Here is a 16,454-nt window from a genome sequence, read left to right as displayed (position 1 = left end):
CCCCCCCCCCCACCGATTCCGACTTATACTATGTGATGAAGTTCTCACGAGCAGTGATGTCAAATATGATCTGTATTTGTTATCACCAGGGCCCGGATTTTGATGACATGTCATCTTTTTTTCCTTGTATCCTATGCGATGCTCTTACATATATAAATCTCGGATATGAGATACTGGTTACAGAAATGTAAATTTGTCATTTTTTTTTATTTTGGGGGTAATTTTTTGGTAAACTTTTGGGCTTTTAAGGGCATTTCTTGTCATTTTTGGCCATTTTAGGAAATTTTTCTTCATATGTTTTCTGAAATGTGAATAATATGGAAGCGAAGTGTTCTTTCTCTTTCTCCTTTAGGCCATTTTTCTGGATTTTTTTCGGTCATTTTATAGGCCATTCTTAAAATATTTTCAGGTCATCAAAATCCGGGCCCTGGTTATCAGTGTCACTTTAAACGATTCTGAAGCTCACAGTATGTATCACCGGCTGGAATATTAATATACTGAAGTAACTGATGCGTTGAGAAAACCACGTGAATTTGCTTCCATCCATAAAGGAACTACGGAATTCTAATAAAACAATAGATTATCATTGATAAAAAATATTCTTTCTCAAGTACAAAGCACGAACTGTGTAATGACTGGAACAACATTTGTCACCAATTAGTCTTTATGCTTTGGAATGTAACCACAAAACATTGTCTAATACGAGTTAGCAGACTGCACTCAAGAATCGAAGAATAGTACAGAAGGTCAGAAGTGGGGCATACAGGCTGAGCATCTGTGCTAGATTGTAAAAAGTGTATGGCACTGCTGCCAGATGGAAGTTTCCTCAGCGCGACTTCTATCTAGTTTATATACTAAATATACACATAGAATGCGCACATGCGCACACGTAAATGGAAGTGATGGTTCAGGATAAAGGTTCATGGACCAGCACTTCGTTTTTCTCGCTCGTAACTGGTGAATGATCTTCGAAAAGGGAACCGTGTTTCTGATATGGGTGGACTCGAAAGGAAGGACGTGACAATGTAAGCAAAGTAATTGTTGAAAGAATTCAAATGTTAGCACACCACTAATACGTCAGTAAGCAATATGAATATAAGTGCTAGTGGACACTTGTCGGATTCTTAAGAGTTTTGACAAGATTTACTTAAGCTATCAGATGAACCAATAAGCTACTATTTTTACTCGGGGTTATGCCAGTGCACGTGCACCCAGTGACCGTTTGAGAGCGAGAGAGAGAGAATCATCTTTGTGTTATAAATAAAGCTTTGTTATGAACTTTGGCTTCAACACAGCTACCTGGGTGTAAAGGAATACCGACATTTGAGTTTCTCGTTTTCACAAACGAAATCCTGGCTTCGGTTTTCTCATCCTAGTTATTATATAAAAAGAAGTTAACATGATGGAAAGAGAAAGGTAAGAATGTGTTGTAATTTCTCGTCAGTGATGAAAATTAATAGCCAATAGTGAATCTGGAGGCAATGGGATGGGGAGTGTAACATTTTCACTCCCCCCCATCTTTGTATTTGTTTTGAACACTGTAATACATGTCAGTAGTGTGAGTTTGATTTGTGTAATATCAAGCAATTCGATTGTAACAGTGGGTCTGAAGAGCAAATGGCTTGAATCAGAGTTCAAGGAAATAACCATATCACGTTAAAACATGTCAATAATTTGAAACAAGCTCAATGATTGCAGGACAAATGTTCACGAGAATGCAGACATTAGGAAGGCAGAAAGTATTTTAGGATACTGTCTCAAGGGTCCGATTTGTACGATAAACGGTTATGCAATATCTTTTGTTACACAAATTTCTGACGGACCTCGAACACTATTTTACGTGAATTATGTATTAAGCTAACTGCAACGTGTACATTGTCCTGAGGCTGCCGTATTTTATTCAAAACAATATTTTTTAAGGATTTTTAATAAATAATTTTTGCTGTCTTTCATGGAGAAAACACGTGCGCGTCGAAAATCATATAAACTCATATCATTACTGGCTTTATATTAGATCAATTATAGAGGTTTGTAAAATCCGGCATAAAATTTGGGCTTTTGCTTCCAACTCTCTTTTAAGTCTAATATTTCTCAAGAAATATACCCAATAATTATTCCAAAGAGGTTACATTACTTTGTACTGTATAACGAAATCAGTGGTGCTGCAGTTTTAACTTAATTGCGTTTATCTCTTTCAAGAATAAATCTGACTGCTATAGACATTTGTGCAGGAATTGTGGTCTTTGTTGACGTACAATAGGATCCAGTGAACCCAACAATATATTTTTTTCGCTCGAGTGTTTACATACCTATGTATATCACTTTTCGCAGTATAATATTTAAGAAAAGCTGTATTCGTACATTTTTTCGGAAAATCTACAAGCAGATAAAACTGCAGCATCTATATCATCGCTTCCATTGTTGCTCCAGCATATCTGCTTCTCTTGACACCACATTGGCGACATGCATTTGAGCACTAAGAATTACGAGGTGTTCCCTCCGATAGTACAGTAGGACATCTCTAAGGTGTTTCTTACCTGTCAGTTAATTCAAATTAACAAGTGTGATGCACGCTTATTAACAACGTTGAACTAATTTTCGAGAATCTGATGTTATGACTAAAAACGAATCAGGACTAATTGTCTCGTCAGATTTGTTGTTTACTCATCAAAATTTAATATATTGTAACGTGTTTACAGTTTAAGATTACTGTTTTCTCGGATGTGATGCCGTATGGATTAGTAACTTTTCCACTTTGTAGATGGAGGTAGCATGTTATTCCGAAACATCGATAGTGATCAACCACACTACACGATGTCACATCCCGAACAGCAATGATCTTTATAGTCCTACGTGACAAGTTAAAATCTAGTAATGTATATTTTCATTGATGTTGCGTATTTTAATTCATAAAGTGACCACTATGAGGCGTCATGGCAGTTACAATAGGAAATTAGTAGATGGGATTGTGTATTTATAAGCTTGTCATAATAAAGAACAACTTTATTATTTTCGTACATTGTATTTTAAGAAAATCCTGGCCAAAGATGGCCATTTTGCTGTGCCGCATCTAAAATATCTTTGAGTTTGCATCAACGGGTAGTGATGCAGACCGTTACACCAACGAGGGGGTGCTTCAAGTCATCATTAGAAAATTACTAGATTATATTTTCAGTATGTACACGGAACAAAAATCGCCCTGCCGAAGATCTCGCCGAATAGACAAGCCTTTACTTCAGAAGATTTCGCGTTCAAGGTACGACGTACTCTCAAAGATGCTTAAAACAGATTTGTGGCAAAGAAAGAATAAACATACGTGTATGTGGAAGAACAAATGATAAGGACATAAAACATGATAAGACTGTCCTTTTACGGTATGTAACGTTAAGAAAATAAATAGCACTGAATTATGCTATTTGTCTATCTGCTCTTATACAGGACCACGGAAACTGGGAACGAGAAAAACATTCGTAGGGTAGGACTCCCAAATCCTAAAGCTACTGTTTTTCAAGGTTATGTGTATCTTGTAGTGAATATTCGAACTGGTATCCAATACAGTGATAATGTTGTATAATACTAAATGAGATGTTTGATCCACGATGAGGTCAGCTCTTCAAAACCATTCTTGAGGGAACATCGCTTGATAATCAAAAATACAAAATTACAAACATTGGCAATGTAATCTGATATGTGAATGGAAGACAAGAAGTGACATTTGAGGTTCTGTCTTCTTGGAAGTAACGTCATATGTTTTGAGAGATACATATCAACGTTTTGAAAGTATCTGAAGGTGGAAGCAAAAGGTTCCTCTAAAATGCTAGTACTTATCCACCTAACTACACGGTGTCACATACCAATAATACAGTAATCTTAAAAAGCAAAACTTAACAATAGGAACTATCCATTCATTTTTTAATATCTTTTTCGAAAACCTTCATTTCCCTTCGTGTGCTCTACTATTTGATATGCTCGGATTTGTAGTCTACGTTATAGCAACGAACGGTAACCAGTAAGCCTTAGTAATATCGTGTTTCTAACCAACTCTCAGTGTTCACGTCACAGATTAGTATAACATTTTCTCTAAATTACAGGTTTACATCTTATTCTATATGGGTTTGAAACTTGGTTTCACGCACTAAACGAAGGACATGGAGAACAAAATGACAAGGAAAATTTTTAGACTGCAGAGGGAGGAAGTGGTAGGAGGCTGGGGAACGTTGCATACTTAATACTTTGTTCTTTTCATCAAAGGATTGTTAGGACGAACAAATTAAAGAGGATCAGATGGGCGAGGCATGTACGTGGTCTATTCAAAAAGTTTCGGAACTATTTTTTTTGGATGCCTGCGACTGGGTCAGCCTTATCGTCTTCAAAGTACTCCCCTCCTGCATTGATGTATCGCTCCCAACACCGTTGCCACTTCTGGAAACATTCCTGGGTCGCGGTCTGCGAATTTTCCGTAAACTCTTGAATAGCCTGAAATCGTCCTTTCAAAGTGGATTTCAGTTTGGGGAATAAGAAAAAGTCTGCCGGAGCGAGGTCAGGTGAGTAGGGTGGCTGAGGAAGCACAGTTGTATTCATGTTGGCCAAGAAGTCACGAATCAGTAGCGAGGCATGAGCTGGAGCATTGTCACGACGGAGGAACCAGGAGTTGCTTCTCCACTACTAAGGTTTTTATCTCCTGAAATTTTCTATCAGACGTCTCATCGTTTCGAGATATTACCAGCGATTCGCTGTTTGCCCCTAACGTAACAATGCATAATGCACAACATCATCGATATATAAAAAAAATCCGTCAACATGACTTTCATGTTCGACCTGACCCTCCGCGCCTTTTTCGGTCTTGGCGAATTTTTCCCAACCATATGTGAAGACTGCATTTTCATTTCCATATCGTATCCATGAACTCGTGTTTCATCGCCGGTTATAATTCTTTTCAGAAAGTTTTTTCTTCGTTAGCGCGAGCCAAAAATTTCTGACAGATGGCAACGCAAATGTCTCGTTGATCCTGTGTCTGAAGTCGTTGAACAAACTTTGAAATTACCCGATAAATTTCTGCTTTTGTCGTAAGAACGCCATAACATGATCCTATCGATAAGTTGCACTCTTCTGCTCTTTCCCGCACTGTCAAACTGCGTTTGGAAAGCACGTTTTCACAGACTTGCGCAACATGAGCGTCGTCACATGACGTTGATGGATGCACTGATCACCATAAATATTTTTCAGCATTTCATAAGTCTCCATAAACGTTTTCCCTAATTTGAAGCAGACTTTAATGTTAATACGCTGCTCATGAATAGTAGCCATTTAGAATATCGCAAGACACACTCTACACGCACGTGAACAAATACCTCTAAGGTGATGACCAGGGCCCGGATTTTGATGCCCTGAAAATATTTAAAAAATGACCGAAAAAATCCAGAAAAATTACCTAAAATATGACCCAAAAATTTAATATGTAGGGCCCGGATTTTGATGCCCTGAAAATATTTAAAAAATGACCGAAAAAATCCAGAAAAATTACCTAAAATATGACCCAAAAATTTAATATGTAGGGCCCGGATTTTGATGCCCTGAAAATATTTAAAAAATGACCGAAAAAAGCCAGAAAAATTCCCTAAAATGGCCAAAAATGACAAGAAATACCGTTAAAAGTCCAAAAATTTACCAAAAAATTACCTTAAACCTAAAAAGTAAAAAAAATACAAAAAATTACCTATAAAATTTACATTTCTGTAAGCAGCAGCTCATATCCGAGATTTATATATTTAAGAGCATCGCATAGGATACAAGGAAAAAAAGATGACATGTCATCAAAATCTGGTCCTTGGTGATGATTAATCACAGCAGGATGGCGCGGCAGAAAGGATGATAATTAGGAAGCACGCCACTAGGCAACAAAACTTATCCGACATTGCTAAGACGTCGAGTTGGTGCACTATTTCAAAAGTTCCGAAACTTTTGAACAGACCACGTATTACGCATGGGCAAATGAGAGAGGCGCACGAATTTAGTCGGAAAAGCTAAAGGGAAGAGATCACTTACGAGAAGCAGGTGTAGATATGATGATGATGTTAAAGAAAGGGGTCTGGAGGATGTAACTTGTATTTATTTTTATTTCATATATATATTGATTTCTTAATATCATCACGTGCTGTAATTACACTATATAACTAATGATATTAACATAGGCTAAATAAGACATTTTTAATTGCTAAGCAATTTTTCACACTGAGATAAGTAGGAAGAGATTGTTTTAAATTTAAATTAAAGACAACAGACGTGTAAGCGATTTTAAGTAGACGCTGTTTATGATGAAGTGACATGAGAATAAATATGTGTGACGCAAAATGGTTTGAAAAGACCAGATCTCTTAAACGGTTACCTGGTCATCAGAAACATCACCGAACATTTCTCATTCCTCATTCCTCATTCCTCTCTTTGCTGGTAACAAACTGGACACAATTACATGTCTAATAATTACCGTACATTACCCTGATGACGCTGTGTTTGAAACTACAGTATATGCATGATAGACGAAAGAGACTGAACTGTTCTCTGACCGATGGTTGGTACGCACATCACGTGCGCTAACAATATCGCTCTATCTGGAGAGCTACATGACATACGCCGCTATCTCGGTTCAGCAGTTTGTATTCAGTTTCTAAAACCGATAGACCAATACAACATTCATCTACAAGCACAAATCGCGTCGGTGTCGATCTTAGTAACAAGCAAATGGTGTTACTACGCAGAGAATCTCGATACAATCACGTACAGATTGGCTATAAATGGAGAACTTAATTTCAGTTCTTAAGAAATAACGTCTGTCATCTTTATCATCACGTATGGAGTATGTTAGAAATACAGGTAATGTGTTGATTTCGTTATATTTGAACAAAATGGGATCCATAAGTGATAATAAGCTGCCTGGCTACTGTAACAATGAACTAATAAAGTGAAACTTTAAAAGCTGGCGAGAGTGTGTCCTGGAATCATATAATTTGGGGTAGGGCGCAGTGGCAGAATCACTGTACTCGTAATGGACCATCCGGTTCCATAGAAAATGGAAAATTCTTGACCAGCTGAAAGACTAGCTTCTAAAGAATGACCGGTTCATGTAACTTGTCAATAAATATAGAAAATTAATTAAATATAATGANCACTGCAAGACGGTTTAAATAAATCATGGACTTAAATCAGTGCAACAGGACGCTAAAATATAACAATAATGAATAATGTTGCATTAAGTGATATATAAATTTGAACACAGATTGCTTATTGTGAAGGACTGCTTGTTTGGTGGAGCGATTTACGAATTTGAAGTCGAGGCACTTGCAGCTTAAAACTAAACTGAAATTTAAATTCTGGTAGAAGCATTTCCTCCACCCAAAATAAAAGCTTAATTTTCATATCAGGCCTTTCACTGGAGTCTCTTGTGTGGAAATTGTGGGCACTACCTAAAGGGAGAATGGCACAGTAGCGAGTTTACACTGGTTTGAATTCAGTATGGAAAGTATGGAAGGTTGAGAGGGACGCATCTAGATCCTCTGATCGCCTAAGCTCCTCAGATGGTGAATATTGTCCAGAACATTGCTGCTCTTCCTAGACGAGTCGTGTATGAATTTTCTGATGTGGCTGCACATTTAAGCTATTAACTTTGTTACAGATCCACACATGCCTTGTAGTTGCATCGTCTGTTTGACAGCTACTTCATGGTGGATGGCTAGATAATAGGTTATTTCATAGCTTTCTATTAACTGAAGCGGTTATTTATTATGGAATATTACGAATGTATGATCATGTTTGGAGAATCTGAAAGATGAAGTAAATGATTGTCGCTTATTTTAAGGTGCTATCGCGACATTCGTCCGAAGGGACTGAAGAAAACCGCAAAACCGTGAGGACATCGGTGTTCCAGCCTAGAATCTAGCTGGGCACTCTCGAATTCAAGTCAGATGCGTTACCGCTAGAATCACCTTGCTCGGTCACTTCGCCTTGAAACAAACTATTCGAGTAATGCTGGCTTCACTGGTTCCTATCCTGAGCCAGGTCAATCCAGTCTATACAACCCCATCAGATCTGTCCAAGATCCATTTTAATATTATCCGCCCATCTACGTCTTGGTCTTGCTAGTGATCTCTTTCCTTCTGGATTTCTGATATTCCTCTTCTCTCCTATTCGTGCTACATTCCCTGCCCGTCTCATTATCCTTGACTTGATCATACTTGGCGAAGAGTACAAGTTGTGAAGCTTCTCATTATGCAGTTTTCTCCAATCTCCTGTCACATCCTCCTTCTTAGGTCCAAATATTCTCCCCAACACCCCGTTTTCAAACACCCTTAGATTGTGTTCCTCCCACAATGTCATTATGGCGCTCTGTAAACTGTAGTATTGCGGTCAAGCTGTCAGGCTGGGCAACCGAGGAATTGGTATTCAATTCCAAACAGGGAACAAAGTGTTTTTCTCTTCTGCACAGTATCCAGACCAGTTCTGAGGCCCGTGTATCTGTTATCCAGTGGATACCTGGACCCTTTTTCCTGGGTAGAGCGTCCGTGGAGTGAAGCTGAGCACTCACTTTCATGTAGTGGCGGGACTGAGAATGCGTGGATCTATTTCTTCTTTCCCGAATACATTTTCATGGCATTGTGTAGAAAACTTGGGGCCAAATTTACCTTTACAGCTTAGTGTTGGCGTTTAACAACAACAATGAATTTGGTATAATAATACAAGTGCAAGAGAGAAGAGTAAGGTGAATAAATGTATGCACTGTAAGACGGTTAGAATAAATCATGGACATAAATCAGTGCAACAGGACGCTAAAATATAACATTTGTATAATAAATTAAGATTTTTCGTTGAATTTCTGACGGGCGCTATATACATGCTCCCTCATTGGTGTCTCCACCTTATCGTGGTGAGGGGGTTTGAGTATGCCAAGGACCCTGAGAGCTATACCAGCGGTAGCGTAGCTACTGGCAGGGCCTCCCTTGCTGGACAGGTCAAAGGGTAGGCATCAGACGAAGAGAGACACCAAAAACCAAAAAAAAAATCATTACTGATGATGATGATATACATGTTTTATTGAGCCGGGGTAGCGCAGTCGGTATAGCGACTGCCTACGGGCTGGATGACTGAGAGGTTGGAGTTCGGGTCCCGGTAGGGTCAGAATTTCTCTTCTCCATATCGTCCAGACCGGCTTTGGGGCCCACCCAGCCTCGTATCCAATGGGTACCTGGGCTCTTTCCCCCGGGGTACAGCGGCAGGGAGCTGACCACTCACCTCCAGCTAATGCCGAGGTCAAGAAAATATGAATCTATATATCCACTCCTCCCATACGCCTTCATGGCGTAGTGTTTAATTAGTTAAGCACAGGGACTACCTTTCTTACCTTTTATGTAGCCCATTTGCAGGATAATTGCTGGAGACCAGGTCTGTCCACACATTTCCCTTCGCTGAAGCTCGTTAGCAGTAACGAGAAGCAACTGAGAGCTACATACTTGACGTGTGTATGGTACCGATAGTTTCTCAACGAACGAGACTATTACAGATATTTTCATACTAATCGTGTCTCAGATTATGTCCGACATGCCATATTATTTTAAAGCTGGCATTTAAATGTAAATATACACTAGTAATCGGTTATATTTATAGCATTCCGCTAAGTTTGTGGGACAGAAAAATGTTTACAGAAAGCCGTTTATCAGTGTTGTCGAATTTTATCTAGAATGCCTGAACGAGACTACTTCGTATGAAACACGAACAAGCGTCAGGCTGTTAAAATGTTTACGTTTGTTTTACAACGCATTCTCAACAGCATACGAGTAGATCTAATGATACACAGATCTGCGAATAACTTAGTGGGATAGATGTGGAAAGAAGCCATCGTGACATCTTTGAGGTAATATCCCAGGAATTTCATGGAGTACTAAGTAAAATCGCGGAGGAAAACTAGCGTGACTTTATGATAGATATAGATAACAACTCGACGAACACGTATTCCCGGAGCAGATGCGCGCGCAACAATAGAAAAAGATTGTTGTGAACGATGTTTTCCATGGATGTTCATAAGAGACAACCCCACCATCTTGTCAGAGAGGATGTTATATAAGGGCTAAGATCGCAAGAGCTCAGTTGCAAAAAAATAAAGCTTAGGCCGTTAACCTCAACTTGGCCCTAAGACTAACTGACTGGTGGTAAAACGCCAGTCGTAAAGTAAGTCTGACTCTGGCTCTGGAGCAGCAATTGAACCGACCGACCATCCGACTGACTGACTAACAAAAATCTGGTCTTGCGCCCCAGATTTGGCTTGTCACCAAGACAGACTGGCCAAATGGGCGTCAGTCCGAATGCAACTCTGTTTTTGACTTTGACTAATAGTTAGTCGAGAGTTATTTGCCTTCATGAATTGGTTGCGGCCGTGAGGATTTGCGAGAGAGTCGTCAGCCGATAACGACGTAAGCGCGAGATCAGAAAAATCTCCAATATTGGGAAACATTACCTAGCAACGGCTAGTGAAGACATAAAAGTAAAAAGTAAAGGTATCCCTGTAACAGGCAATGGAGGCCCAGAGGGTTGTGATGTTGAGGCTCCACTTTTCTAGACAATCGGCTCATAGATGGCGGTAAGGTTGTCAACCTTACGCGCCGGCCGCCCTTTACCCCCAAGAACATTCCAAGAATATTCCTGGTACTCATTTCTGTTAGAGGCTGAGTCGACCCCAGGCCATAGTGCGGCTGGAAGGATTAGGTCGATTGAAAAAATCCAATGACCTCATCGGAATTCGATCCCGCGACCTTCCGGCTTGTAGAATAGTGCCTCAACCAACTACCTCATGCCCCCTAGTGGAGACATAGAAGGCTTTATGTGTGCTACATTACGGTGATTTGTAGAGTGCGTAGATCCGTGAAACGCTTATAATTGTCTGCAGTTACGCGTCATGAGAGTCCAGTAAATCCAATTAGCAATCCAAACTCGATTTCTGGTCACTAACACGTGACACTAGGACACCGCTTCTACGAGCCGAGTTCGAACTGGTACCTCTCAAAAATGAAGCAGGACTGCGGATCACTCAACGACAACGTTCGGTATTATTTCCCTGCGTACCAACTATTGATAATATATTAAGATAGGCCTATATCAACTTCCCATATATTTTAATTAAATACAGAAACAAACATTTTATCACAAAGGCAGCTTCAAAGATGCAGAAAGAAAATTAAAAGTATACACGTGTTTATTTCTTTAGTTTAATATTCAGTTTTATTTGTAATACGCTTGTAGATCGATTTAAAAGAAATTGTGACAATGAAAACTGATAAAATCATCTCCTAGGTATTATATTTTTGTTCTGATCGGATTGTAATTGCACTTTATACAGCGTTCGCGTTCCAGTAGCTGACGAAAGGGATAGGCAAACTGTATGCCGTGACGAGGGCCCAGGGACAAAACACAACTACTCAGCTTTCTTCCCTAGTGTGTTTCGAATAGCAGCATATTAAAGAAGAAATTACTTACTTTACAAACAAATTCCGTGGCCTGTAGTTCCCAAGCGAACTATACCGACCGAGAGACCGCCGCTTGTCGACGAAGTTAGTGCCAACTTTAGCGGATAGAGGGTGTCACGTGGTCAGCGCAATGGATCCCCACGGCCGTTAAAATCGGTTTTATAGACCGGAGGCGCTATTTCCTTGACGTAGGTCCTCAGTTATCCTCACGAGGCTGAGTGGACCCGTTCCTGACCCACTGCTTCTCAGAAATCTGATAGCGCCGGGAATCGAACCCGGAACCTCTGGATCTCTAGCCAGGAACTCTGACCACTAGACCACAGAAGCGGTAGAAATTACTAATTTTACTGGGAATAATGTAGTGTCGACATGAGATAATTGCCATTGTAACGTGTAGAACTGTTAGGGGGTGACGACCTCAAAACAAACAACGAAACAACACTCATTACTAGGCCGCGCCGCGAGATAAGTAAATATACCAGAGCCGTTATTGGGTAACGCCCTCATAAACAAAAGACGTTCCGAAGGAAACGATTTGATCAGCAGTAGAGGAGATGTGATTTCTGTTGGTCCTAGCCGAGATGTTATAACCAAGACACGCATATCAATCAGTTCGGTAGCCTGTGTGGAGGCGGGGTCGAAGTAACGAAAAGTGAATCAAGTGGCTGGGGGTATAACTGGGCCACCCTGTTCCTGAGGCATATAAATACGGCGACCTGACCCTCCGGATTGGGGAGTTTCGAATTTGAGATAGTAAAATGTTATGAGTCCCGCTGGACACGGATCTGAGATTGTGCGCTGGCGAGGACCAGCAGCAATTGTAAACGACAGACCCGTCCTTTCGTCAGAGAGGATATTGCATAAGGACTATGACCGCAAATATTCAGTTGAAAACAGAGAACATTGGTCGTGGGTCTCAAGGGACTTGTCGCCAAGACGAATAAGTGGCGGTAAACCGCCAATAGTGATGTAAATCTGGCTGTGACTCTCAGTTAGCTCAGTTGTAAGCNGGACACGGATCTGAGATTGAGTGCGCTGGCGAGGACCAGCAGCAATTGTAAACGACAGACCCGTCCTTTCGTCAGAGAGGATATTGCATAAGAACTATGACCGCAAATATTCAGTTGAAAACAGAGAACATTGGTCGTGGGTCTCAAGGGGCTTGTCGCCAAGACGAATAAGTGGCGGTAAACCGCCAGTAGTGATGTAATTCTGGCTGTGACTCTCAGTTAGTTCAGTTGTAAGTGCCATTCACATAGAATTTGAGCACGGAAGCAGAGGAATAACCATAGTTGGAGCCGTTACCAAGAAACTACTGGTTAAGACACACCAGACTGAGAATTAGCGTGTGATTTGTAAAGTGTGGAAATTAACTATGGTGCTGTGATTAAGTGTGGCCGTTAAAGTGGTCAATAAATCTAANATCACCACAGCTACTGCTCTCCGCAGCTATTCAACTGCTCTGAAGATGGAGGCGCTACGTTCCTCCGAAACGTCGGCCAAAACGAAGAATACACGGTGCCTAAACCCAGAAGACAACTTTCTTCATTGTCATCGCCGTGAAAACCTCAAAACTTACATTCTGAAGTGGAGTTTAAGAAAGAGAATTTTGTTTTGTTCGGTTTCAAATTTAGAACCTGAAATCCCTGTAAGAATTGAGTCTTATTTTCTTTACTGCTGTATCTGCGTCAACGTCGGGTGTGAATCTGTTTACGCACATTAGCGTGAATGATAACAGTTTCCTGGCGTTGTTAAATATAAGCTTATAGATCCTACAATATTCCAGTTAATCTCATCAGACTTTTTTCGCTTAATTATGTCTGTCAACAATTGTCTGTCTGTGGACAATACCATCTCGGATCCATATTGAGCTGAAACGTGTTTGCTATAATGGCATAATTAGCTCAAACACATTGAATGTTGACGAAATTATTTGCAGTGTTTTATAACTTATTGATTAGGTTTAAACATTTTTAGTTGGGAGACGAATGGTTCATAACCTGCTGGAAGGCACCATCCTGGGATTAGGGTGATGGGTGGGATCACCACAGTTATGTTGACCATAGGTAAAGGTAAATTTGTCGCTGTGCTTAACTAATTGAGCACTAAGCCATGAAGGCATATGGGGGAGTAGATGTATAAATCCACATTTTCTTGACCTCGACACTAGCTGGAGGTGAGTGGTCAGCTTCACACCTCTGCCGCCTCCGGTACCTATTGGATAGGAGGTTGGGTGGGCCCCAAAGCAGGTCTGGACGACTTGGAGAAAAGAAAATTCTTGACCCTACCGGGACTTGAACTTCGACCCCGTAGCCAGTCGCTATACCGACTACGCTACCCTGGCTCCTTATGTTGACCATAGGCGACTAGTATATATTTTGGGATATAACACAGTGTAGTCCGTTAAGGGTCAACCGACGTTTCGGGGGAACATGTCGCCTGCTCTGCTTGCTGCCTGTTTTATGCAGGTTTCTTGCTTGGCTTACTCTTCAACCCTGGGGATGGAGACGAGATATTCCCTCGAAACTCAGTTGAGTTTCAGTGGACAACACCGTGTTATATCCTAGAAGATAGAACTCTTCATAACCATTGCTGTGAGAACCTCAAATTCTACATGTTGAGCATAGGCCGCTGTCTGAGATATACTTGATACAAACTACATTTCAGTTCACTGCACTCTGGAGGCCACCGAAGGAAAGGAGCTCATGTAACTGACATGGCTGCTCTGTGGTTCACGAGCAGTATGGGGCTCACTTGAACCGTTTGTGAGGCTGGCAGAAAAATAATTAGTCCATCTCTTTTTAATGGATGAAATATAAAAAGTGTTTTCACGTGTTTAGTAACTAGACGCGGGGTTTGAATTGGTAAGTGGATTTATTGGACGCTTATAGATCGTAAGTACTACAAGTAACTATAATGGTTTCACTAATTTACGCACTTTACATTTCACTGCAGCACGCACTACGAGTAAATCTTCTCGGTTAGTCTTCACTAGCTGTTGCTTGGTAACGGATCCCCACATTAATGTAGGTCCCTCAGCTTCCTTGTTCAACAGCTTCTGTCCTCGCTGGCTGGAGACCTTCCCAAGTCTCGACTCAACTCAGCCGGCCTGGGGCTCTCGTTACAGGGCGGACCCAACGGAAAGCACCGGTTCCAACAGTTCTTCTATTGGTGCATGCATAATCGTTGTTACGCTGGCGTGTTGTTTGCTGTGCTGTAGCCTAATAATGTTTCTCTTTTCAGTTATAATGTCACAATATACTAAAATATTAAATACCTGTGCCATCTCTTTTGCGACTCTTATACTCCTGAAACTCATAATATGCGACTCTGATATTGAGCAAGTTTTGTGAACCATGTTATATAGACGTATAATGAGATGTAATTACTACCTGTATCAGCTGTATGCTTGCCCGATCCGTCCTTTGAAGGGTGCAGAGAAGTGCAATGAGAAATATGTTTAGGCGTATTTTCGCTATAACCTACTTTTCAGAACAATGACTAAAATTAAAGGTTAAAAAAGTAAAGTTATCCTTGTAACAGGCCGCGCAGGCCCATAGGGTTGTGAAACGTCGAGGCTTCCCCATTTTCTAGACAATCGGCTTACAGATGTTGAGTTTTCAGCCCTACGCGCCGGCCGCCCATTACCCTCAGGAAGATCCTTGGTATTCATTTCTGTTAGGGGCTTAGTCGACCCAGGAGCATAGTGAGGCTGGAGGATTATGTCAATTGATAAATCCAATGAACTGATTGGGAATCAAACCGGTGACCTTCCGGCTTGTAGTATAGTGCATCAACCAACTATGCTACCGCGTGAACATAAATATAAATTGCCTTAAAATTGTTTACGGATTTTTTATGCCTTTGTAGTTGTAAAGAACACTTAGTCGGCATAGCGAAAGACTACGAGCCCGACTACCCAGGTTCAGTTCCCGGCACTGTCAGATTTTCTCTTTTCCAAATCGTCCAGACTGACTCTGGGGCCCACCAAGCCTCCTATCCAATGGGTACCGGGTGTAAAGCGGCAGGAGCGTGAAGCTGACCACACCTCTCCATCTAGTGCCGGGGTCAAGAAAGGGGGATCTATACCTCCACTCCTCCATATTTCTTCATGTCATAATTTTGACCAATTAAGCACAGGGACAACTTTACCTTTTAGTTGCAAAGAAAACTGTATGGAACAAAGGTTCAGTATGTAGAATTTCTGTGAGCTGTACATTCTGTTGTCCAGTTTCGGCATCAGTCTGCTAAACGCATAACAGCAACTGCGTATATAGTCTCACTCAGCAGTGTGGCTTCTTTTGTTGATTCTGTAAGTGTGGCAACAGGTTTATGACCATTTATAACGGTGGGATAACGGAGAAAGTGGTGGTTGGCATTGTACGTTTAAGATCTGCAAGGATATAAAAGGAAACAGATATTCAACCTTTATTCACACTCCGAATCTTCCGGTTTCAAACCCATGGTAATATTTGCTACAACCTGAGCTTCAGCAAAAAAAAAAAAAAAATGTGTAACGTGCCACCAGCAAGGCTGGACTGCAATTCTTAGGCAACGAAACATAAACAGACCGTTGCGTAAGGAAGTGCTAAATCAACAGAGATCGAATTGAGTTCCCACAGCAACGAATGCGCAACAGTAGGGCGTCCATTGCTAGGCAGTGCATGGGTAGATACGCCTGACAACAATACATGATATCCGTTGTCAAGCAGCAATGTGTTTTCTGTGCGTGATCCATGTCGAGCCTATATAGGGAGCAGTGATCACTGTTCGAGGAGATCCAACCAGTGATAAGGGAAGAACTAAGAGCGTAGACACCCCACCGAGAATAGCGCTGCAGGAGTATAGTCATTGGAGAGGGAACGTGAAAGGCGTTACTGAGAGCGATTATAATTGTGAGTTTAAACAAATAATTCTTCTAATCCGAAACCCACCGGTTCTTGTCGC

The 16,454-nt window shown here is 40.9% G+C and overlaps 1 protein-coding gene across 4 annotated transcripts in view; it reads left to right on the top strand.

Annotated features, from left to right (window-relative positions):
• Positions 1 to 915: 915 nt before the first annotated feature.
• Positions 916 to 16,454, top strand: part of LOC111866030 — a 56,125-nt gene continuing 40,586 nt past the window's right edge. For 2 of the 4 annotated variants that reach the window (XM_023854523.2, XM_023854524.2), the window contains exon 1: positions 6,653 to 6,870. In XM_023854523.2, coding sequence (XP_023710291.1) covers positions 6,856 to 6,870 — 15 coding nt within the window. In that variant the 5' untranslated portion in view covers positions 6,653 to 6,855. Of the gene's footprint in view, positions 1,026 to 1,052; positions 1,417 to 6,652; positions 6,871 to 16,454 lie in introns of those variants that run through there. The other 2 variants (XM_023854528.2, XM_023854526.2) reach the window with 2 other exon arrangements.

The sequence above is a fragment of the Cryptotermes secundus genome, unplaced genomic scaffold, assembly GCF_002891405.2.
Source record: "Cryptotermes secundus unplaced genomic scaffold, Csec_1.0 scaffold135, whole genome shotgun sequence".
NCBI lineage: Eukaryota > Metazoa > Arthropoda > Insecta > Blattodea > Kalotermitidae > Cryptotermes > Cryptotermes secundus.
Note: the sequence above shows the minus strand (reverse complement) of the source record. Positions and strands in the feature narration are given on the sequence as shown.